The sequence below is a fragment of the Pseudoliparis swirei genome, chromosome 14, assembly GCF_029220125.1.
Source record: "Pseudoliparis swirei isolate HS2019 ecotype Mariana Trench chromosome 14, NWPU_hadal_v1, whole genome shotgun sequence".
NCBI lineage: Eukaryota > Metazoa > Chordata > Actinopteri > Perciformes > Liparidae > Pseudoliparis > Pseudoliparis swirei.
In genome coordinates, this window is record NC_079401.1 from 320270 (window position 1) to 340503 (window position 20234).

The 20234-nt window shown below is 50.4% G+C and overlaps 1 protein-coding gene across 2 annotated transcripts; it reads right to left on the reverse strand.

Moving 5' to 3' along the window:
* Nucleotides 1–158: 158 nt before the first annotated feature.
* Nucleotides 159–19761, reverse strand: vps16 (VPS16 core subunit of CORVET and HOPS complexes). Of its 2 annotated transcripts, XM_056431421.1 has the most exons (24): nucleotides 19516–19761; nucleotides 17918–18006; nucleotides 17653–17744; nucleotides 14816–14944; nucleotides 13663–13807; nucleotides 13474–13589; nucleotides 13240–13362; nucleotides 13093–13148; nucleotides 11863–11952; nucleotides 11508–11679; nucleotides 10380–10511; nucleotides 10177–10304; nucleotides 10016–10051; nucleotides 9121–9229; nucleotides 8915–9049; nucleotides 6054–6162; nucleotides 5882–5979; nucleotides 4756–4860; nucleotides 4613–4690; nucleotides 4458–4544; nucleotides 4286–4368; nucleotides 774–870; nucleotides 597–700; nucleotides 159–528 (listed from the first exon to the last, which is right to left on the reverse strand). In XM_056431421.1, exons 1-24 carry the CDS (start codon nucleotides 19563–19565, stop codon nucleotides 387–389), a joined length of 2505 nt encoding a protein of 834 aa, XP_056287396.1. In that variant the 5' UTR covers nucleotides 19566–19761; the 3' UTR covers nucleotides 159–386. The 2 variants fall into 2 exon arrangements, with proteins under 2 accessions (XP_056287396.1, XP_056287397.1); XM_056431422.1 differs by lacking the exons at nucleotides 14816–14944; nucleotides 17653–17744; nucleotides 17918–18006; nucleotides 19516–19761 and adding an exon at nucleotides 13916–14078.
* Nucleotides 19762–20234: the final 473 nt, after the last annotated feature.

Consider the following 20234-nt stretch of genomic DNA (forward strand, 5'->3'; position numbering starts at 1 on the left):
TAGATATACCCAACTATCTTTATTTAGAGATAGATATCTTTATATAGAGATAAGGGGCCCAGGAGGAAGCTAAAGGTTGACGCAGACGAACACTTCCAGAACAATAAGCTTTGTGACATCCCATTTCCTGGAGCTTCTTCACAATAAAACATCGCTGGTTCTCTAGTGGAAGGCTTTTATTTTGAAGGAGCAACAGCAGGAAGTTAAGCGAGACAGGTGTGATACAAAAGATAAGTGCTCTATAGAATACGGTCGATTGGACAGAAGAAGAAAACATGTTGAAACATCATCACATGAAGACATTAAAGCTCAAGAAGAAACTGTTTAGAGGATCACTTTGTGGCAGCAGGCCGCCCGCTGCCTCCGTTCATCACTTTGAACGAGGATCACTTTTTGGCAGCGCACGTTCTTCCTCGGTTCAACCTGTCAATCAACAGGCGGTCGGAGGCGGAGCATCTGGAGAGGACCACCCCCATTTCGGATTCGTTCTTTCTCTCGATGGCGGCGTCCGCAGCTCCCTCCAGATCACTAATTGGACGAGAAGAGTTGAGTGGTGGCGTCTCCTCGGGTGATGTCACTGGAGCGGTGAGTCTTACCTGGTGGCCAGGTGAGCCTTGACCCTCTGCTCAGGCGTTACCCTGGAGACGTACTTCTTGGCTTCGGACGCGTTGTTGCTCTTCATGCAGACGTCAACAAACGCCTGAAGAAGAGTTACGAACAATCAGGACTACTTTATTGAAAAGGTCGACGGGGATGAAGGGGGCGGGTCTTACCAGGTAGCCAATCGGAGACTTCTTGCTCTTTGAGAACTTCTCCAACTCCTCCCACTCCTCTTTCTCTGCCAGAGACTTGAGCTTCAACCACCAGTACCTACAGAGAGGGGGGGGGGAACATGGAGAGAGACAGGAGGGAGACATGAGGGAGACATATAGAGAGACAGGAGGGAGACAGAGAGAGAGACAGGAGGGAGACATAAAGAGAGAGACAGGAGGGAGACATAAAGAGAGAGACAGGAGGGAGACATAGAGAGAGAGACAGGAGGGAGACACATATAGAGAGACAGGGAGACAGAGAGAGACAGGAGGGAGAGACATAGAGAGACAGACACAGAGAGAGACAGGAGGAGACATAAGAGAGAGACAGGAGGGAGACATATAGAGGGAGACAGGAGGGAGACATAGAGAGAGACAGGAGGGAGACATATAGAGAGAGACAGGGAGACATAAAGAGAGACAGACACATATAGAGAGACAGGGAGACAGAGAGAGAGACAGGAGGGAGACATAAGAGAGAGAGACAGGAGGGAGACAGAGAGACAGGAGGACATAGAGACAGGAGGAGACATAGAGGAGAGAGACAGGAGGAGACATATAGGCGAGACAGGAGGAGACATAGAGACAGGAGGGAGACATAGAGAGACAGGAGGAGACATAGAGAGAGAGACAGGAGGAGACAGAGGAGACATATAGAGAGAGACAGGAGGAGACAGACAGGAGAGAGACAGGAGGAGACAGGAGGAGACATATAGAGACAGGAGGAGACAGGAGGAGACAGGAGGAGAGAGAGAGACAGGGAGACAGAGAGAGAGACAGGAGGGAGACATAGAGAGAGAGACAGGAGGGAGACATAGAGAGAGACAGGAGGGAGACATAAAGAGAGAGACAGGAGGGAGACATAGAGAGAGACACAGGAGGGAGAGACATAGAGAGAGACAGGAGGGAGACATATAGAGAGACAGACACATAGAGAGAGACAGGAGGGAGACATAAAGAGAGAGACAGGAGGGAGACATAGAGAGAGACAGGAGGGAGACATAGAGAGAGAGACAGGAGGGAGACATAAAGAGAGACAGGAGGGAGACATAAAGAGAGAGACAGGAGGGAGACATATAGAGAGAGACAGATAGAGAGAGACAGGAGGGAGACATAAAGAGAGAGACAGGAGGGAGACAGGAGGGAGACATAGAGAGAGACAGGAGGGAGACATAGAGAGACAGGAGGAGACATATAGAGACAGGGAGACAGGAGACATAGAGAGAGACAGGAGGGAGACATAAAGAGAGAGACAGGAGGGAGACATGAGGGAGACATAGAGAGAGACAGGAGGGAGACATATAGAGAGAGACAGGAGGGAGACATAGAGAGAGAGCGAGAGACAGGAGGGAGACATATAGAGAGACAGGAGGGAGACATAAAGAGAGACAGACACATATAGAGAGACAGGGAGACAGAGAGAGAGACAGGAGGGAGACAAAGAGAGAGAGACAGGAGGGAGACAGAGAGAGACAGGAGGGAGACATAGAGAGAGACAGGAGGGAGACATAGAGAGACAGGAGGGAGACAGAGAGAGACAGGAGGAGACAAGGAGGAGACATAGAGAGAGACAGGAGGAGACATAGAGAGACAGGAGGGAGAGAGACAGGAGGAGACATATAGAGAGAGACAGGAGGGAGGGAGAGAGAGACAGGAGGGAGACATATAGAGAGAGACAGGAGGGAGAGAGAGAGACAGGAGGGAGACATATAGAGAGAGACAGGAGGGAGACATATAGAGACAGGAGGAGACATAGAGAGAGACAGGAGGGAGACATATAGAGAGAGACAGGAGGGAGAGAGAGAGAGAGACAGGAGGGAGACATAGAGAGAGAGAGAGACATGAGGGAGACATATAGAGAGAGAGAGAGACAGGAGGGAGACATAGAGAGACAGGAGGGAGACATATAGAGAGACAGGAGGAGACAAAGAGAGACAGGAGAGAGACAGGAGGAGACATAGAGAGAGACAGGAGGGAGACATATAGAGAGACAGACAAATAGAGAGAGACAGGAGGGAGACATATAGAGAGACAGGAGGGAGACATAAAGAGAGAGACAGGAGGGAGACATAAGAGAGAGACAGGAGGGAGACAGGAGGGAGACATAGAGAGAGACATAGGAGAGAGACAGGAGGAGACAGAGAGGGGAGACAGGAGGAGACAGGAGAGAGAGACAGGGAGACAGAGAGACAGACAGGAGGGAGACATAGAGAGAGACAGGAGGGAGAGAGACAGGAGGGAGACATAGAGAGAGAGAGAGAGACAGGAGGGAGACATATAGAGAGACAGGAGGGAGACATAGAGAGAGAGACAGGAGGGAGACATAGAGAGAGACAGGAGGGAGACATAGAGAGAGACAGGAGGGAGACATATAGAGAGAGACAGGAGGGAGACATATAGAGAGAGACAGGAGGGAGACATAGAGAGAGAGACAGGAGGGAGACATATAGAGAGAGACATAGAGAGACAGGAGGGAGACATATAGAGAGAGACAGGAGGGAGACATAAAGAGAGAGACAGGAGGGAGACAAATAGAGAGAGACAGGAGGGAGACATAAAGAGACAGGAGGGAGACATAGAGAGAGACAGGAGGAGACATAAAGAGAGACAGGAGGAGACACAGAGAGAGACAGGAGGAGACATAGAGAGAGACAGGAGGGAGAGAGAGAGAGAGACAGGAGGGAGACATATAGAGAGAGACAGGAGGGAGACATATAGAGAGAGACAGGAGGGAGACAGAGAGAGAGAGAGACAGGAGGGAGACATAGAGAGAGACAGGAGGGAGACATAGAGAGAGACAGGAGGGAGACATAGAGAGAGAGAGAGAGACAGGAGGGAGACATAGAGAGAGAGAGACAGGAGGGAGACATAGAGAGAGAGAGACAGGAGGGAGACATAGAGAGAGAGACAGGAGGGAGACATATAGAGAGAGACAGGAGGAGAGAGAGAGAGACAGGAGGGAGACATAGAGAGAGAGACAGGAGGGAGACATAGAGAGAGACAGGAGGGAGACATAGAGAGAGAGACAGGAGGGAGACAGAGAGACAGGAGGGAGACATATAGAGAGAGAGAGACAGGAGGGAGACATAGAGAGAGAGACAGGAGGGAGACAGAGAGAGAGAGGGAGACATAGAGAGAGAGACAGGAGGGAGACATAGAGAGAGAGAGAGACAGGAGGGAGACATAGAGAGAGAGAGACAGGAGGGAGACATAAAGAGAGAGACAGAGACAGACAGAGAGAGAGACAGGAGGGAGACATAAAGAGAGAGACAGAGACAGAGACAGACAGAGAGAGAGACAGGAGGGAGACATAAAGAGAGAGACAGAGACAGAGACAGACAGAGACAGAGAGAGAGACAGGAGGGAGACAGAGGTTGTGTGTTGTGCCATTTGAAAAGCAGAATAATGACAGAAGACAGGAATCCGCTCCATTCCACCACCTAGCGGTAGCCTCTGGTGCTGCGGCGTCTCACCTTTTGTCAGGCACTCTGAAGTCTCTGTACAGCTGTTCTGCTTGTTTGTGGAGTCCTAAAGCCAGCAGAGCCTCCATGGTCGCCTGGACAAACAGGAAGTGATGTCAAGCTGCGACTCCATCCCGTCTGGTTTCATTTACCCCAAGGTCTGATGCCCCGCCCCTTTAAATACCTGGAGAGATAGTTCCTGTAGCCCCGCCCCTTTCTCATCATCAAGTTTGCGTTGGAAACGGAGAAGACGCATCTCTTCCTCTGTGGCCTGTAAACAGAATGTTTAAAGTTAAAAAACGCATCATTCAAGCTGGATAATTATAATATTATATTCACCTTGGCAGAAAAGTCGTTCTTGGCTTTGTTGTATTCATCCACAGCACTCTGCAGCAGAGACAGACGGCTCTCCAACCTCTGCACACATGAACACATACCGGTGGTCTGGATGGGTCCTCTAGTCCACGTGGACTTGTTGGTACCTTCTCTCTGTAGCTGGCAGTGACGTAGTAGTTGCCAAGTTCCTGGTGGTCATCGTCCTGGTTGTAAAGGTCCTTCAGAGTTTCTTGTTCCTGTAGTTTACAGAACTGATGCAGAGAGACATCATTAATAAATGACTTGGTCAATGGACTGCAGATCAACAGGGGACGAGGTTCTCCAACCTGTTATACGACAGACGACAATCCTGAGGAGCAGGTCAGTAACAGACTCACATCAATGAAGATGAACTTGAAATGAACTTTAGTTGATGTGTTATGTTGAATAATGTTCTGTTGACCTCTCCTTTAAGAATACATCTGGGATTAATGTACCAAACACAGCGCCTCCAACCTGGAGCTGCCCACCGGCGTCCCACGGGGCCGTGTGCTGGAGCCCCTCCCTCCCACGGGGCCGTGCTGGAGCCACGGGGCCGTGTGCTGGAGCCCCTCCCTCCCACGGGGCCGTGTGCTGGAGCCCCTCCCTCCCACGGGGCCGTGTGCTGGAGCCCCTCCCTCCCACGGGGCCGTGTGCTGGAGCCCCTCCCGTTCCACGGTGTTGCACATTGTGGTTCTCCATCACCGAAGAACAACCAGCAAGCGGACGTCTTCTATCCGTTTGGTGCTGAGAACTCAAACGAAGATTCCTACGGCTTCTGAAACTCAATCCTTTAAAATTGCTAAATGTATCATGATGTCAGTGAGTCCAGCTGGTCATTCAGGGTTCAGTCCTTGAGTGGTTTATAGCCTTTAAAAGATAACTTGATTATTCTATTATTGTTAAAGAGGTCACTGTACACCATGCCAAGGACTCCATTAAGACTAAAGTGTTCTTTATCAAATTTGAGGTTTTCCCAGTTCTTCCTATTTTAGGTGGCTTTCTACATCAACTTATCTATGATTCAGTTGCTCAACACTCGGACCTCACACGTTGAAGTGGAACATTGTTTTACATCCATTAGTAAACTGGATATAAAATCTTTGAAAGGCCCAACCTATGGACCCAAGACACAGAGCGTAGTCCCCACTTCATTACGAGAACACCTGAAATAGGGGTCAAGAAAGTTCTGTTGCCCCTGGAGATGGCTCCAAGCCCTCAATGGAAACATCTCGTGATGAAGAGGAAGAGCACCTGTCTGTAGAGGCTCAGGGCGACTGGTTGGTTCCTCAGAGTCATGAAGAAGTCTCCCCTGTTCATCTCGTTCTTTAGGTATGTCACCACCGTGTAAACTGGGAACATAGGAAACCATCAGCGTGACCGTGACCTGACAGACAGATGGTGGGCGGGGCTAGCAGACACTCACCTAGGTCAGTGTCTCCACTCTCCACAGCTTTACTGAGAGCCAACTGGCTCCTCTTCATCTTTAACAGCAGAGGAACCTGCTCTCCAGAGCGAGCCTCGAAGTCCAGGAGCTGATACACGAGAGAAGAACCAGAGTTAGAATAGTTGAACATGAGAGAAGAACCAGAGTTAGAATAGTTATACATGAGAGAAGAACCAGAGTTAGAATAGTTATACACGAGAGAAGAACCAGAGTTAGAATAGTTATACACGAGAGAAGAACCAGAGTTAGAATAGTTGAACACGAGAGAAGAACCAGAGTTAGAATAGTTGTACATGAGAGAAGAACCAGAGTTAGAATAGTTGAACACGAGAAGAACCAGAGTTAGAATAGTTGAACATGAGAGAAGAACCAGAGTTAGAATAGTTATACATGAGAGAAGAACCAGAGTTAGAATAGTTGAACATGAGAGAAGAACCAGAGTTAGAATAGTTGAACATGAGAGAAGAACCAGAGTTAGAATAGTTATACATGAGAAAAGAACCAGAGTTAGAATAGTTGAACATGAGAGAAGAACCAGAGTTAGAATAGTTATACATGAGAAAAGAACCAGAGTTAGAATAGTTGAACATGAGAGAAGAACCAGAGTTAGAATAGTTATACACGAGAGAAGAACCAGAGTTAGAATAGTTATACACGAGAGAAGAACCAGAGTTAGAATAGTTGAACATGAGAGAAGAACCAGAGTTAGAATAGTTGAACATGAGAGAAGAACCAGAGTTAGAATAGTTGAACATGAGAGAAGAACCAGAGTTAGAATAGTTGAACATGAGAGAAGAACCAGAGTTAGAATAGTTGTACATGAGAGAAGAACCAGAGTTAGAATAGTTATACATGAGAGAAGAACCAGAGTTAGAATAGTTGAACATGAGAGAAGAACCAGAGTTAGAATAGTTGAACATGAGAGAAGAACCAGAGTTAGAATAGTTGAACATGAGAGAAGAACCAGAGTTAGAATAGTTGAACATGAGAGAAGAACCAGAGTTAGAATAGTTGAACATGAGAGAAGAACCAGAGTTAGAATAGTTATACATGAGAAAAGAACCAGAGTTAGAATAGTTGAACACGAGAGAAGAACCAGAGTTAGAATAGTTATACATGAGAGAAGAACCAGAACTAGAATAGTTATACACGAGAGAAGAACCAGAACTAGAATAGTTATACACGAGAGAAGAACCAGAGTTAGAATAGTTATACATGAGAGAAGAACCAGAGTTAGAATAGTTATACACGAGAGAAGAACCAGAGTTAGAATAGTTGAACATGAGAGAAGAACCACAGTTAGAATAGTTATACATGAGAGAAGAACCAGAGTTAGAATAGTTATACATGAGAGAAGAACCAGAACTAGAATAGTTATACACAAGAGAAGAACCAGAGTTAGAATAGTTATACACGAGAGAAGAACCAGAGGTAGAATAGTTATACACGAGAGAAGAACCAGAGTTAGAATAGTTGAACATGAGAGAAGAACCAGAGTTAGAATAGTTGAACATGAGAGAAGAACCAGAGTTAGAATAGTTGAACATGAGAGAAGAACCAGAGTTAGAATAGTTGAACATGAGAGAAGAACCAAAGGTAGAATAGTTATACGAGAGAAGAACCAGAGTTAGAATAGTTGAACATGAGAGAAGAACCAGAGTTAGAATAGTTATACATGAGAGAAGAACCAGAGTTAGAATAGTTGAACATGAGAGAAGAACCAGAGTTAGAATAGTTATACATGAGAGAAGAACCAGAACTAGAATAGTTATACACGAGAGAAGAACCAGAGTTAGAATAGTTATACATGAGAGAAGAACCAGAGTTAGAATAGTTATACACGAGAGAAGAACCAGAGTTAGAATAGTTGAACATGAGAGAAGAACCAGAGTTAGAATAGTTATACATGAGAGAAGAACCAGAACTAGAATAGTTATACACAAGAGAAGAACCAGAGTTAGAATAGTTATACACGAGAGAAGAACCAGAGTTAGAATAGTTATACATGAGAGAAGAACCAGAGGTAGAATAGTTATACACGAGAGAAGAACCAGAGTTAGAATAGTTGAACATGAGAGAAGAACCAGAGTTAGAATAGTTATACATGAGAGAAGAACCACAGTTAGAATAGTTGAACATGAGAGAAGAACCAGAGGTAGAATAGTTGAACATGAGAGAAGAACCAGTTAGAATAGTTATACACGAGAGAAGAACCAGAGTTAGAATAGTTGAACATGAGAGAAGAACCAGAGTTAGAATAGTTGAACATGAGAGAAGAACCAGAGTTAGAATAGTTGTACATGAGAAGAACCAGAGTTAGAATAGTTATACATGAGAGAAGAACCAGAGTTAGAATAGTTGAACATGAGAGAAGAACCAGAATTAGAATAGTTATACACGAGAGAAGAACCAGAGTTAGAATAGTTGAACATGAGAGAAGAACCAGAGTTAGAATAGTTATACACGAGAGAAGAACCAGAGTTAGAATAGTTGAACATGAGAAGAACCAGAGTTAGAATAGTTGTACATGAGAGAAGAACCAGAGTTAGAATATTTGAACATGAGAGAAGAACCAGAGTTAGAATAGTTATACATGAGAGAAGAACCAGAGTTAGAATAGTTATACATGAGAAAAGAACCAGAGTTAGAATAGTTATACATGAGAGAAGAACCAGAGTTAGAATAGTTATACATGAGAGAAGAACCAGAGTTAGAATAGTTATACATGAGAGAAGAACCAGAGTTAGAATAGTTATACATGAGAGAAGAACCAGAGTTAGAATAGTTGTACATGAGAGAAGAACCAGAGGTAGAATAGTTGTACAGGTGAATCCAGGTACCTTAATGGCGAGCTCGGTGCGTCCACACTCGTAAGCTTTAGCTGCGATGTGCGAGTAAGAGACACCAGGTGAGTCTCCCACCTTGACGCACACCGTTCGGGCAATGGCCTCGTCCGATAGGTCCTTCTGCTGCACCTGGACACGCCCACAGGTGAGCTTTAGTAACCACGCAGCACACTGACGGACTGGTGCAACAGGTGAGTTACCTTGCATGACGCCCAGTGTTTGAGGACTCGGCTCACTCCCTGATAATCTGGAATCTTCAGGTAACGACACATTTCTATCGCCAAGGGGTAAAACTTTCGATGCACCAACCTGAGAGACAGACAGGGTCAAATGAGACAGACGGGTACAGAGAGACAGACGACGGGTCAAAGAGACAGACGGGTACAGAGAGACAGACGACGGGTCAAAGAGACAGACGGGTACAGAGAGACAGACGGGTACAGAGAGACAGACGACGGGTCAAAGAGACAGACGGGTACAGAGAGACAGACGACGGGTCAAAGAGACAGACGGGTACAGAGAGACAGACGACGGGTCAAAGAGACAGACGGGTACAGAGAGACAGACGACGGGTCAAAGAGACAGACGGGTACAGAGAGACAGACGGGTACAGAGAGACAGACGACGGGTCAAAGAGACAGACGGGTACAGAGAGACAGACGACGGGTCAAAGAGACAGACGGGTACAGAGAGACAGACGGGTCAAAGAGACAGACAGGTACAGAGAGACAGACGGGTCAAAGAGACAGACGACGGGTCAAAGAGACAGACAGGTACAGAGAGACAGACGACGGGTCAAAGAGACAGACGGGTACAGAGAGACAGACGACGGGTCAAAGAGACAGACAGGTACAGAGAGACAGACAGGTACAGAGAGACAGACGGGTACAGAGAGACAGACGACGGGTACAGAGAGACAGACGACGGGTCAAAGAGACAGACAGGTACAGAGAGACAGACAGGTACAGAGAGACAGACGGGTACAGAGAGACAGACGACGGGTCAAAAGAGACAGACAGGTACAGAGAGACAGACGGGTACAGAGAGACAGACGACGGGTCAAAAGAGACAGACGGGTACAGATGACGGACTCACCTGTCGATCAGCACCTGTAGAGTCATCTGTTTGAATCTAAGGTCAAAGGTCAAGGTGACACCGTGAAAGAGACCGATTGGCCGGTCGTCAAACATCAGATAGGGACACTGGTCATTAACCCCAAAGCACTACATGTCCCATGATGCACCTGCTCAGGATACTGCGTGTGTGTGAGTGGCAGCCCCACGCTGCTCTCCCTCACGGCGTTCAGCACCCGCAGCTCCCGGCAGGTGTTCAGGAAGAGGTCGGGACTGAAGTCGCTCAGGAAGCACTTCCCAAAGGACGCGGCCTGGTGGAACAGGACAGAACATTACAGAACACGGCCAACAGAACAAACCGGGTTCCACCGTAGAACAGAACTCGCCCTCATGAGGGCCTTCTGGGTGTCCGGGTCGTACTCGTGTCCCGCCGCCTCCACACACTGGCGGACTGCTTCTCCCAGCATGCTTTGCTCCTTGATCTCTCTCAGGTACTCATCGGCCTTCTGACTCGATTTCTACAAAACAGTTAGACGAGTCTTCACCACGGAGAAGCTTACAGACGAGTCTTCACCACGGAGAACCTTACAGATGAGTCTTCAGCACGGAGAACCTTAGACGAGTCGGAGAATCTGTTGCGCCATTCTGCTCTGCAGGCTCCTACCTCGTCCTCGCGGTGCGCCTCCAGGGTTCTTACCTCGTCCTCGCGGTGCGCCTCCAGGGTTCTTACCTCGTACTCGGTGCGCCTCCAGGGTTCTTACCTCGTCCTCGGTGCGCCTCCAGGGTTCTTACCTCGTACTCGGTGCGCCTCCAGGGTTCTTACCTCGTACTCGCGGTGCGCCTCCAGGGTTCTTACCTCGTCCTCGCGGTGCGCCTCCAGGGTTCTTACCTCGTCCTCGCGGTGCGCCTCCAGGGTTCTTACCTCGTCCTCATGTGCGCCTCCAGGGTTCTTACCTCGTACTCGCGGTGCGCCTCCAGGGTTCTTACCTCGTACTCTCGGTGCGCCTCCAGGGTTCTTACCTCGTACTCTCGGTACGTCTTCAGGGTTCTTACCTCGTACTCGCGGTGCGCCTCCAGGGTTCTTACCTCGTCCTCGGTGCGCCTCCAGGGTTCTTACCTCGTCCTCGCCTCCAGGGTTCTTACCTCGTCCTCGCGGTGCGCCTCCAGGGTTCTTACCTCGTACTCTCGGTGCGCCTCCAGGGTTCTTACCTCGTACTCGCAGGGTTCTGCACAGCGCCTCCAGGGTTCTTACCTCGTACTCGCGGTGCGCCTCCAGGGTTCTTACCTCGTCCTCGGTGCGCCTCCAGGGTTCTTACCTCGTCCTCGCGGTGCGCCTCCAGGGTTCTTACCTCGTCCTCGCGGTGCGCCTCCAGGGTTCTTACCTCGTCCTCGCGGTGCGCCTCCAGGGTTCTTACCTCGTACTCGCGGTGCGCCTCCAGGGTTCTTACCTCGTACTCGCGGTGCGCCTCCAGGGTTCTTACCTCGTCCTCGTGGTGCGCCTCCAGGGTTCTTACCTCGTACTCGCGGTGCGCCTCGAGCAGCAGCGCCCCAGGAGCCATAGAGGCGATCTTGAAGATGTCCTGACACACCAGAGGAACCTCCTGGAGCAGCTCCTGATTGGCTGAGCTGATGATGCGCACGCCGTCCAGCTCTCCCACCAACACACAATTGTCCTCTGTAGGAAACCTAGGCCAGGGGTCAAGGGTCAACCAAGAACGACAAGCTCCTGGAGAACAATAACAAACTCCAGAAGAACAACAACAAGCTCCTGGAGAACAATAACAACACGTTACAGGAGAACCCAAACAAAGGACGAGAGTCCTCTCTGAGTTGGTTTGTGGTTCCGGTCTGAACCAGTTTAAAGGATACTGGATGGTGTCGTTACAGACTCCGGCCACCAGGAGCAGTCTGTCCCACATCAACACCACAGACGGCTGCTGACTCTTGGGTCTGCGACACCTGGACAGCGTAAACAAGGAGTGACAAGGGCAGACGAGTAAACACGTAGACAGACAGGCGATGAACTAACACGGGTCCATAGAACCCAGGGGAAACGGGTCCATAGAACCCAGGGGAAACGGGTCCATAGAACCCAGGTGAAACGGGTCAATAGAACCCAGGTGAAACGGGTCAATAGAACCCAGGGGAAACCGGTCCATAGAATCCAGGTGAAACGGGTCCATAGAACCCAGGTGAAACGGGTCAATAGAACCCAGGTGAAACGGGTCAATAGAACCCAGGGGAAACGGGTCCATAGAACCCAGGGGAAACGGGTCCATAGAACCCAGGGGAAACCGGTCAATAGAACCCAGGTGAAACGGGTCAATAGAACCCAGGGGAAACAGGTCAATAGAACCAAGGTGAAACGGGTCAATATAACCTACGTGAAACAGGTCAATAGAACCCAGGGGAAACAGGTCAATAGAACCCAGGTGAAACAGATCAATAGAACCCAGGGGAAACAGGTCAATAGAACCCAGGTGAAACAGATCAATAGAACCCAGGGGAAACAGGTCAATAGAACCCAGGTGAAACAGATCAATAGAACCCAGGGGAAACAGGTCAATAGAACCCAGGTGAAACAGATCAATAGAACCCAGGTGAAACAGATCAATAGAACCCAGGGGAAACAGGTCAATAGAACCCAGGTGAAACAGATCAATAGAACCCAGGGGAAACAGGTCAATAGAACCCAGGTGAAACAGATCAATAGAACCCAGGTGAAACAGGTCAATAGAACCCAGGGGAAACAGGTCAATAGAACCCAGGGGAAACAGGTCAATAGAACCCAGGGGAAACAGGTCAATAGAACCCAGGGGAAACAGGTCAATAGAACCCAGGTGAAACAGGTCAATAGAACCCAGGTGAAACAGGTCAATAGAACCCAGGTGAAACAGATCAATAGAACCCAGGGGAAACAGGTCAATAGAACCCAGGTGAAACAGGTCAATAGAACCCAGGTGAAACAGGTCAATAGAACCCAGGGGAAACAGGTCAATAGAACCCAGGGGAAACAGGTCAATAGAACCCAGGGGAAACAGGTCAATAGAACCCAGGGGAAACAGGTCAATAGAACCCAGGGGAAACCGGTAGACGTACCAGACCATCTGTTTAGGAGGTGTGGACTTTTTAGTGTCGACTTCACTCATTTTGTCCTGCAGACACAAAATCACATGTCAATCATTCACACAGACTCCTCCCCCCGAGGTTAGATCAAACAGCCGGTTGGCCCAAGGAGCAGCTCACCTGGAGATGGGAGGGGCCTGTCCACAGGTGTCCAGAGTCCGTGAAGAGAGCCAGGTATTTATATCTGAAAGACACAGCCATGTGGACGATACTGCCGGCCTGAGGACCGAGACCCGGAGGACACTGAGGGGGAGAAAGACAGGTGAGGTTACCCGAGTGGACCTGTGGCTGAACCTCCGTGACTACGAAAAGACATGTGGACCGACAGCAGACAGGTGAGGTCTGGCGTCTCACCACAGCAGTACACGACGTGCTGTCCAGGATGTAGATCTCCGGTCCGTTGGACAGCAGCACTTTAGTCTGCCGGTCCTGGTTCAGGACGACCCAGCAGGACGGCTTCCCCTGCAGACCTGGTGAGGGTCACACAGGTGTTCACCACCGTGGGGGTCACAGGTCAACCCGGAGTTACCCGGTGTTTCCTACCTGGGACTTCAGGTAATCTACGAAGCTTCAGGTCATCAATGTTGGTTGCCAAGGTGAAACGTGAGGAACCCGTTACTATGGCGACGCCTGTTCCATAAGGAGAGTGGAACACTTTGGCTTCCAACACCTGACTCTGGACCACTTCCTGTCAAAACAACAACCACAAGATACATTCAGATCTAAACTAAATAGATGTTAACAGACTCACCGGTCCCATACTGAAGGGTTAGTTAACAGACTAGTGAACACTCACCTGTCCCATACTGAAGGGTTAGTTAACAGACTAGTGAACACTCACCTGTCCCATACTGAAGGGTTAGTTAACAGACTAGTTAACACTCACCGGTCCCATACTGAAGGGTTAGTTAACAGACTAGTTAACACTCACCGGTCCCATACTGAAGGGTTAGTTAACAGACTAGTGAACACTCACCTGTCCCATACTGAAGGGTTAGTTAACAGACTAGTGAACACTCACCTGTCCCATACTGAAGGGTTAGTTAACAGACTAGTGAACACTCACCTGTCCCATACTGAAGGGTTAGTTAACAGACTAGTGAACACTCACCTGTCCCATTCTGAAGGGTTAGTTAACAGACTAGTGAACACTCACCTGTCCCATACTGAAGGGTTAGTTAACAGACTAGTGAACACTCACCTGTCCCATACTGAAGGGTTAGTTAACAGACTAGTGAACACTCACCTGTCCCATACTGAAGGGTTAGTTAACAGACTAGTGAACACTCACCTGTCCCATACTGAAGGGTTAGTTAACAGACTAGTGAACACTCACCTGTCCCATACTGAAGGGTTAGTTAACAGACTAGTGAACACTCACCTGTCCCATACTGAAGGGTTAGTTAACAGACTAGTTAACACTCACCGGTCCCATACTGAAGGGTTAGTTAACAGACTAGTGAACACTCACCGGTCCCATACTGAAGGGTTAGTTAACAGACTAGTGAACACTCACCTGTCCCATACTGAAGGCTTAGTTAACAGACTAGTGAACACTCACCTGTCCCATACTGAAGGGTTAGTTAACAGACTAGTTAACACTCACCTGTCCCATACTGAAGGGTTAGTTAACAGACTAGTGAACACTCACCGGTCCCATACTGAAGGGTTAGTTAACAGACTAGTTAACACTCACCTGTCCCATACTGAAGTGTCTCTTGAAAGATCCAAACAGATCGTAGATCAGAACTGATCCGTCCTCCTGAATACACAACAGCTCATCACTAACCGTCCAACCCAAGTGGACCACCGGGCCACTCTTCCACTAGAGAGCGAGAGGAGAGAGAGACAGAGGTGTTAGGAGAGGTGAGTAGAGCCACGGCCCAACGCGTCTGGAGGGAGGGAGGGCCCAACGCGTCTGGAGGGAGGGCCCAACGCGTCTGGAGGGAGGGCCCAACGCGTCTGGAGGGAGGGCCCAGCGTCTGGAGGGAGGGCCCAACGTCTGGAGGAGGCCCAACGCGTCTGAAGGGAGGGCCCAACGCATCTGGAGGGAGGGCCCAACGCATCTGGAGGGAGGGCCCAACGCGTCTGGAGGGAGGGCCCAACGCGTCTGGAGGGAGGGCCCAACGCGTCTGGAGGGAGGGCCCAACGCGTCTGGAGGGAGGGCCCAACACATCTGGAGGGAGGGCCCAACGCGTCTGGAGGGAGGGCCCAATGCGTCTGGAGGGAGGGAGGGCCCAACACGTCTGGAGGGAGGGCCCAACGCGTCTGGAGGGAGGGCCCAACGCGTCTGGAGGGAGGGCCCAACGCGTCTGGAGGGAGGGCCCAACGCGTCTGGAGGGAGGGCCCAACGCGTCTGGAGGGAGGGCCCAACGCGTCTGGAGGGAGGGCCCAATGCGTCTGGAGGGAGAGCCCAACGCGTCTGGAGGGAGAGCCCAATGCGTCTGGAGGGAGGGCCCAATGCGTCTGGAGGGAGGGCCCAATGCGTCTGGAGTCTGGAGGGAGGGCCCAACGCGTCTGGAGGGAGGGCCCAACGCGTCTGGAGGGAGGGCCCAACGCGTCTGGAGGGAGAGCCCAACACGTCTGGAGGGAGAGCCCAACACGTCTGGAGGGAGAGCCCAACACGTCTGGAGGGAGAGCCCAACACGTCTGGAGGGAGGCCCAACGTCTGGAGGAGAGCCCAACGTCTGGAGGAGAGCCCAGCGTCTGGAGGAGGCCAACGTCTGGAGGAGGGCCCAGCGTCTGGAGGAGGCCCACGCGTCTGGAGGAGGCCCAGCGTCTGGAGGAGGCCCAGCGTCTGGAGGAGAGGGAGGGCCCAAGCGTCTGGAGGAGGGCCCAACGCGTCTGGAGGAGAGGCCCAGCGTCTGGAGGAGAGGCCCAACGCGTCTGGAGGAGGGCCCAGCGTCTGGAGGGAGGGCCCAAGCGTCTGGAGGAGGCCCAACGCGTCTGGAGGGAGGGCCCAACGCGTCTGGAGGGAGAGCCCAATGCGTCTGGAGGGAGAGCCCAATGCGTCTGGAGGGAGAGCCCAATGCGTCTGGAGGGAGGGCCCAATGCGTCTGGAGGAGGCCCAGCGTCTGGAGGGAGGCCCAACAGCGTCTGGAGGAGAGCCCAACACGTCTGGAGGAGAGCCCAACCGTCTGGAGGAGAGCCCAACACGTCTGGAGGAGGCCCAACACGTCTGGAGGAGAGCCCAACACGTCTGGAGGAGAGCCCAACACGTCTGGAGGAGAGCCCAACACGTCTGGAGGAGAGGCCCAACGTCTGGAGGAGGCCCAACGCGTCTGGAGGGAGGCCCAACGTCTGGAGGAGGGCCCAACGTCTGGAGGAGGGCCCAAGCGTCTGGAGGAGGGCCCACGCGTCTGGAGGAGGGCCCAGCGTCTGGAGGAGGGCCCAACGTCTGGAGGAGGGCCCAACCTGTCTGGAGGAGGGCCCAAGCGTCTGGAGGAGGCCCAACGCGTCTGGAGGAGGGCCCAGCATGCGTCTGGAGGGAGGCCAACGCGTCTGGAGGAGGCCCAATGCATCTGGAGGAGAGCCCATGGCGTCTGGAGGAGGGCCCAACACGTCTGGAGGAGGGCCCAATGCATCTGGAGGAGAGGCCCAACACGTCTGGAGGAGAGCCCAACACATCTGGAGGAGAGCCCAATGCGTCTGGAGGAGGGCCCAACGTCTGGAGGGAGGGCCCAACACGTCTGGAGGAGGCCCAACGTCTGGAGGAGGGCCCAACACGTCTGGAGGAGAGGCCCAACACGTCTGGAGGAGGCCCAACGTCTGGAGGAGGGCCCAACACGTCTGGAGGAGGGCCCAACACGTCTGGAGGAGGCCCAACACGTCTGGAGGAGGCCCAACACGTCTGGAGGAGGCCCAACACGTCTGGAGGAGAGGCCCAACCGTCTGGAGGAGGCCCAACCGTCTGGAGGAGGGCCCAACACGTCTGGAGGAGGGCCCAACCGTCTGGAAGTAGGGCCCAACACGTCTGGAGGGAGGGCCCAACACGTCTGGAGGGAGGGCCCAACACGTCTGGAGGGAGGGCCCAACACGTCTGGAGGGAGAGCCCAACACGTCTGGAGGGAGGGCCCAACACGTCTGGAGGGAGAGCCCAACACGTCTGGAGGGAGAGCCCAACACGTCTGGAGGGAGAGCCCAACACGTCTGGAGGGAGAGCCCAACACGTCTGGAGGGAGAGCCCAACACGTCTGGAGGGAGGGCCCAACGCGTCTGGAGGGAGGGCCCAACACGTCTGGAGGGAGGGCCCAACACGTCTGGAGGGAGGGCCCAACACGTCTGGAGGGAGGGCCCAACACGTCTGGAGGGAGGGCCCAACACGTCTGGAGGGAGAGCCCAACACGTCTGGAGGGAGGGCCTAACGCGTCTGGAGGGAGGGCCCAACGCGTCTGGAGGGAGGGCCCAACACGTCTGGAGGGAGGGCCCAACACGTCTGGAGGGAGGGCCCAACACGTCTGGAGGGAGGGCCCAACACATCTGGAGGTTAAACGTCCTCATGAAGGAAGGAGGCTACCATTGGTTCATATTTACCGGGAAGCTGGCGATGCCGACTCCTGATGAAGAATAGATCTCCAACTGAGGACGAGAACTGGGGGAACGTTTGTGAGGTTCTCTGAGGAGAGCTGAGGAACACAATGAGAACATAGAACATATGTTCCACCTAAACAACATGAACACTAGAAGTAATTCAGATATCAAAAACACTGTTCTATACAAACAATAACACTATGAAAGGTACCACGTATGAACAGACAGAACCCATCTTACAGGTGTGTGTGTGTGTGTGTGTGTGTACCTATTGGACCCCCATAAGGAGCTGCAGCCACCAGACAGTCTGTGAGTCCGTCCCTCAGGTTCCATCTCATCTCGTACAGCTCACTTTTACTAAGAAACAGAGTTAAAGGGTTTATTTCAGCTCCTGTTGAACACATTCAGAAGTTAAGCAGACACACCAAGACACACACCAAGACACACACACCAGGGTTTTTCCTGCATAGAGAAAATTTGGGCGCGTGCCTAAGCCGTTTTCCCAAGCGCTTATGACAAATCCCGAGCGCCTAAGGCAAAAAAAAGTCTGCAATGGAAAAAATAAAAAAAATAAAAACTGTGTTCATCAGGTGCATGTCAGCGAATATGTTCTCAATAGTATGTTTCAAGGAGGCTACAACCGAACCCTCGTTCTGTTTTGATCAATCGTAATCTAGTTCAGTGTTTCCCCGAGGTTTACAGCTTCAGGGCATCGGAGCTCTGGCGCACGAGCCGAGATGAATTGTTGACCGGGGGGGGGGGGGGGGGGGTTAGACGAAAATTACAGAGTGGCGGGTGGAGATTTCACCCTGTTCTAATGGTAGGGGAAACACTGGAGTTGATAAGCGTGTTTTCTTGTCTGGTCAATACGCAACTGTGAGGTGCGTGAATGGACTGAGCGGCCAGCTGCTGATCACTCAACAGCCCGACCTGCTTGAATAGACGGTGTGCGTGGAGCAAAACACATTTTTGGGAGCACCGAAGACCCATTTTGACCCAGGAAAAACCCTGCACACACACACTAACATACACACACACAATCACACACACACACAAACACTAACATACACACACACAAACTAACATACACACACACAATCACACACACTAACATACACACACACAATCACACACACACAATCACACACACACACTAACATACACACAATCACGCACACACACTAACATACACACAAACATACACACACACACAAAACATACACACACACACAATCACACACACTAACATACACACACCAAGACACACTAACATACACACACACACACACACACACACTAACATACACACACACAATTACACACACACACTAACATACACAATCACACACACACTAACATACACACACACACCGACACACACACACACAATCACACACACACACACACACAAAGACACACACTAACATACACACACAATCACACTAACATACACACACACACACACACACTAACATACACACACACACACACACACACACACACACAATCACACACACAACAAGACACACACACACACACAAAGACACACATTAACACACTCACACACAATCACACACACACTAAGACAAATTAACCCTGTACATCAGTCTCTGGTCCGGGTCTCGGGTTAGTGGTCTCTGCTGGACTAACTGGTTCTCTGGTCCGGGTTAGTGGTCTCTGCTGGACTAACTGGTTCTCTGGTCCGGGTTAGTGGTCTCTGCTGGACTAACTGGGTCTCTGCTGGACTAACTGGTTCTCTGGTCCGGGTTAGTGGTCTCTGCTGGACTAACTGGTTCTCTGGTCCGGGTCTCGGGTTAGTGGTCTCTGCTAAACTGACGCTGCCCGGTGAACCGGAGATGAACTGACCGGTAAAACGCTTCACCCAGCGGGTTCCAGTTAGCCGTGATGAACGCCATGATGCTTCCTCCGGAGACTCACGAAGATTCACGAGGATGAAGACCAGCTTCTTCTTCTTCTGCGGTCTTTAGGTCATTCGACCAGCTTCAGCTTCTTCAGCTTCTTCAGCTTCTTCTTCTTCTTCTTCTTCTTCTTCTTCTTCTTCTTCTTCTTCTTCTTCTTCTTCTTCTTCTTCTTCTTCTTCTTCTACTTCTACTTCTACTTCTACTTCGACGGTCTGTAATCAGCAGTCAGGTGACCAGCTTCTTCTTCTATGGTCTTTAAACAGCAGTCAGGCGACCAGCTTCTTCTTCTACGGTCTTTAACAACATTTAGTCACTGTCGCCTCCTGGCGGCTGCAGATATTTACTAAACTAAAAAAAGGCTTTATATTTTACGTTTTAATCTAAAAGGAGGCGGGGCTAACCTGTATGTGTGTGCGAAACGTACCGAAACATTTATAATATTTATTTATAATATATTATAATGATATAAAAATAATGATATTATAATTATAATAATCTAATAATAAATTAATACGAATATTACAGCAGAAAAACAAAACCAGATAATTACTTTTAAAAACAAAAATCTATAAAATCTCATATAAAACCAAATAAAGCACAACAAATTAATTAAAAGAGTACAAAACTGATGATATACACAAAGTAAAAAACTAAATAAAAAAC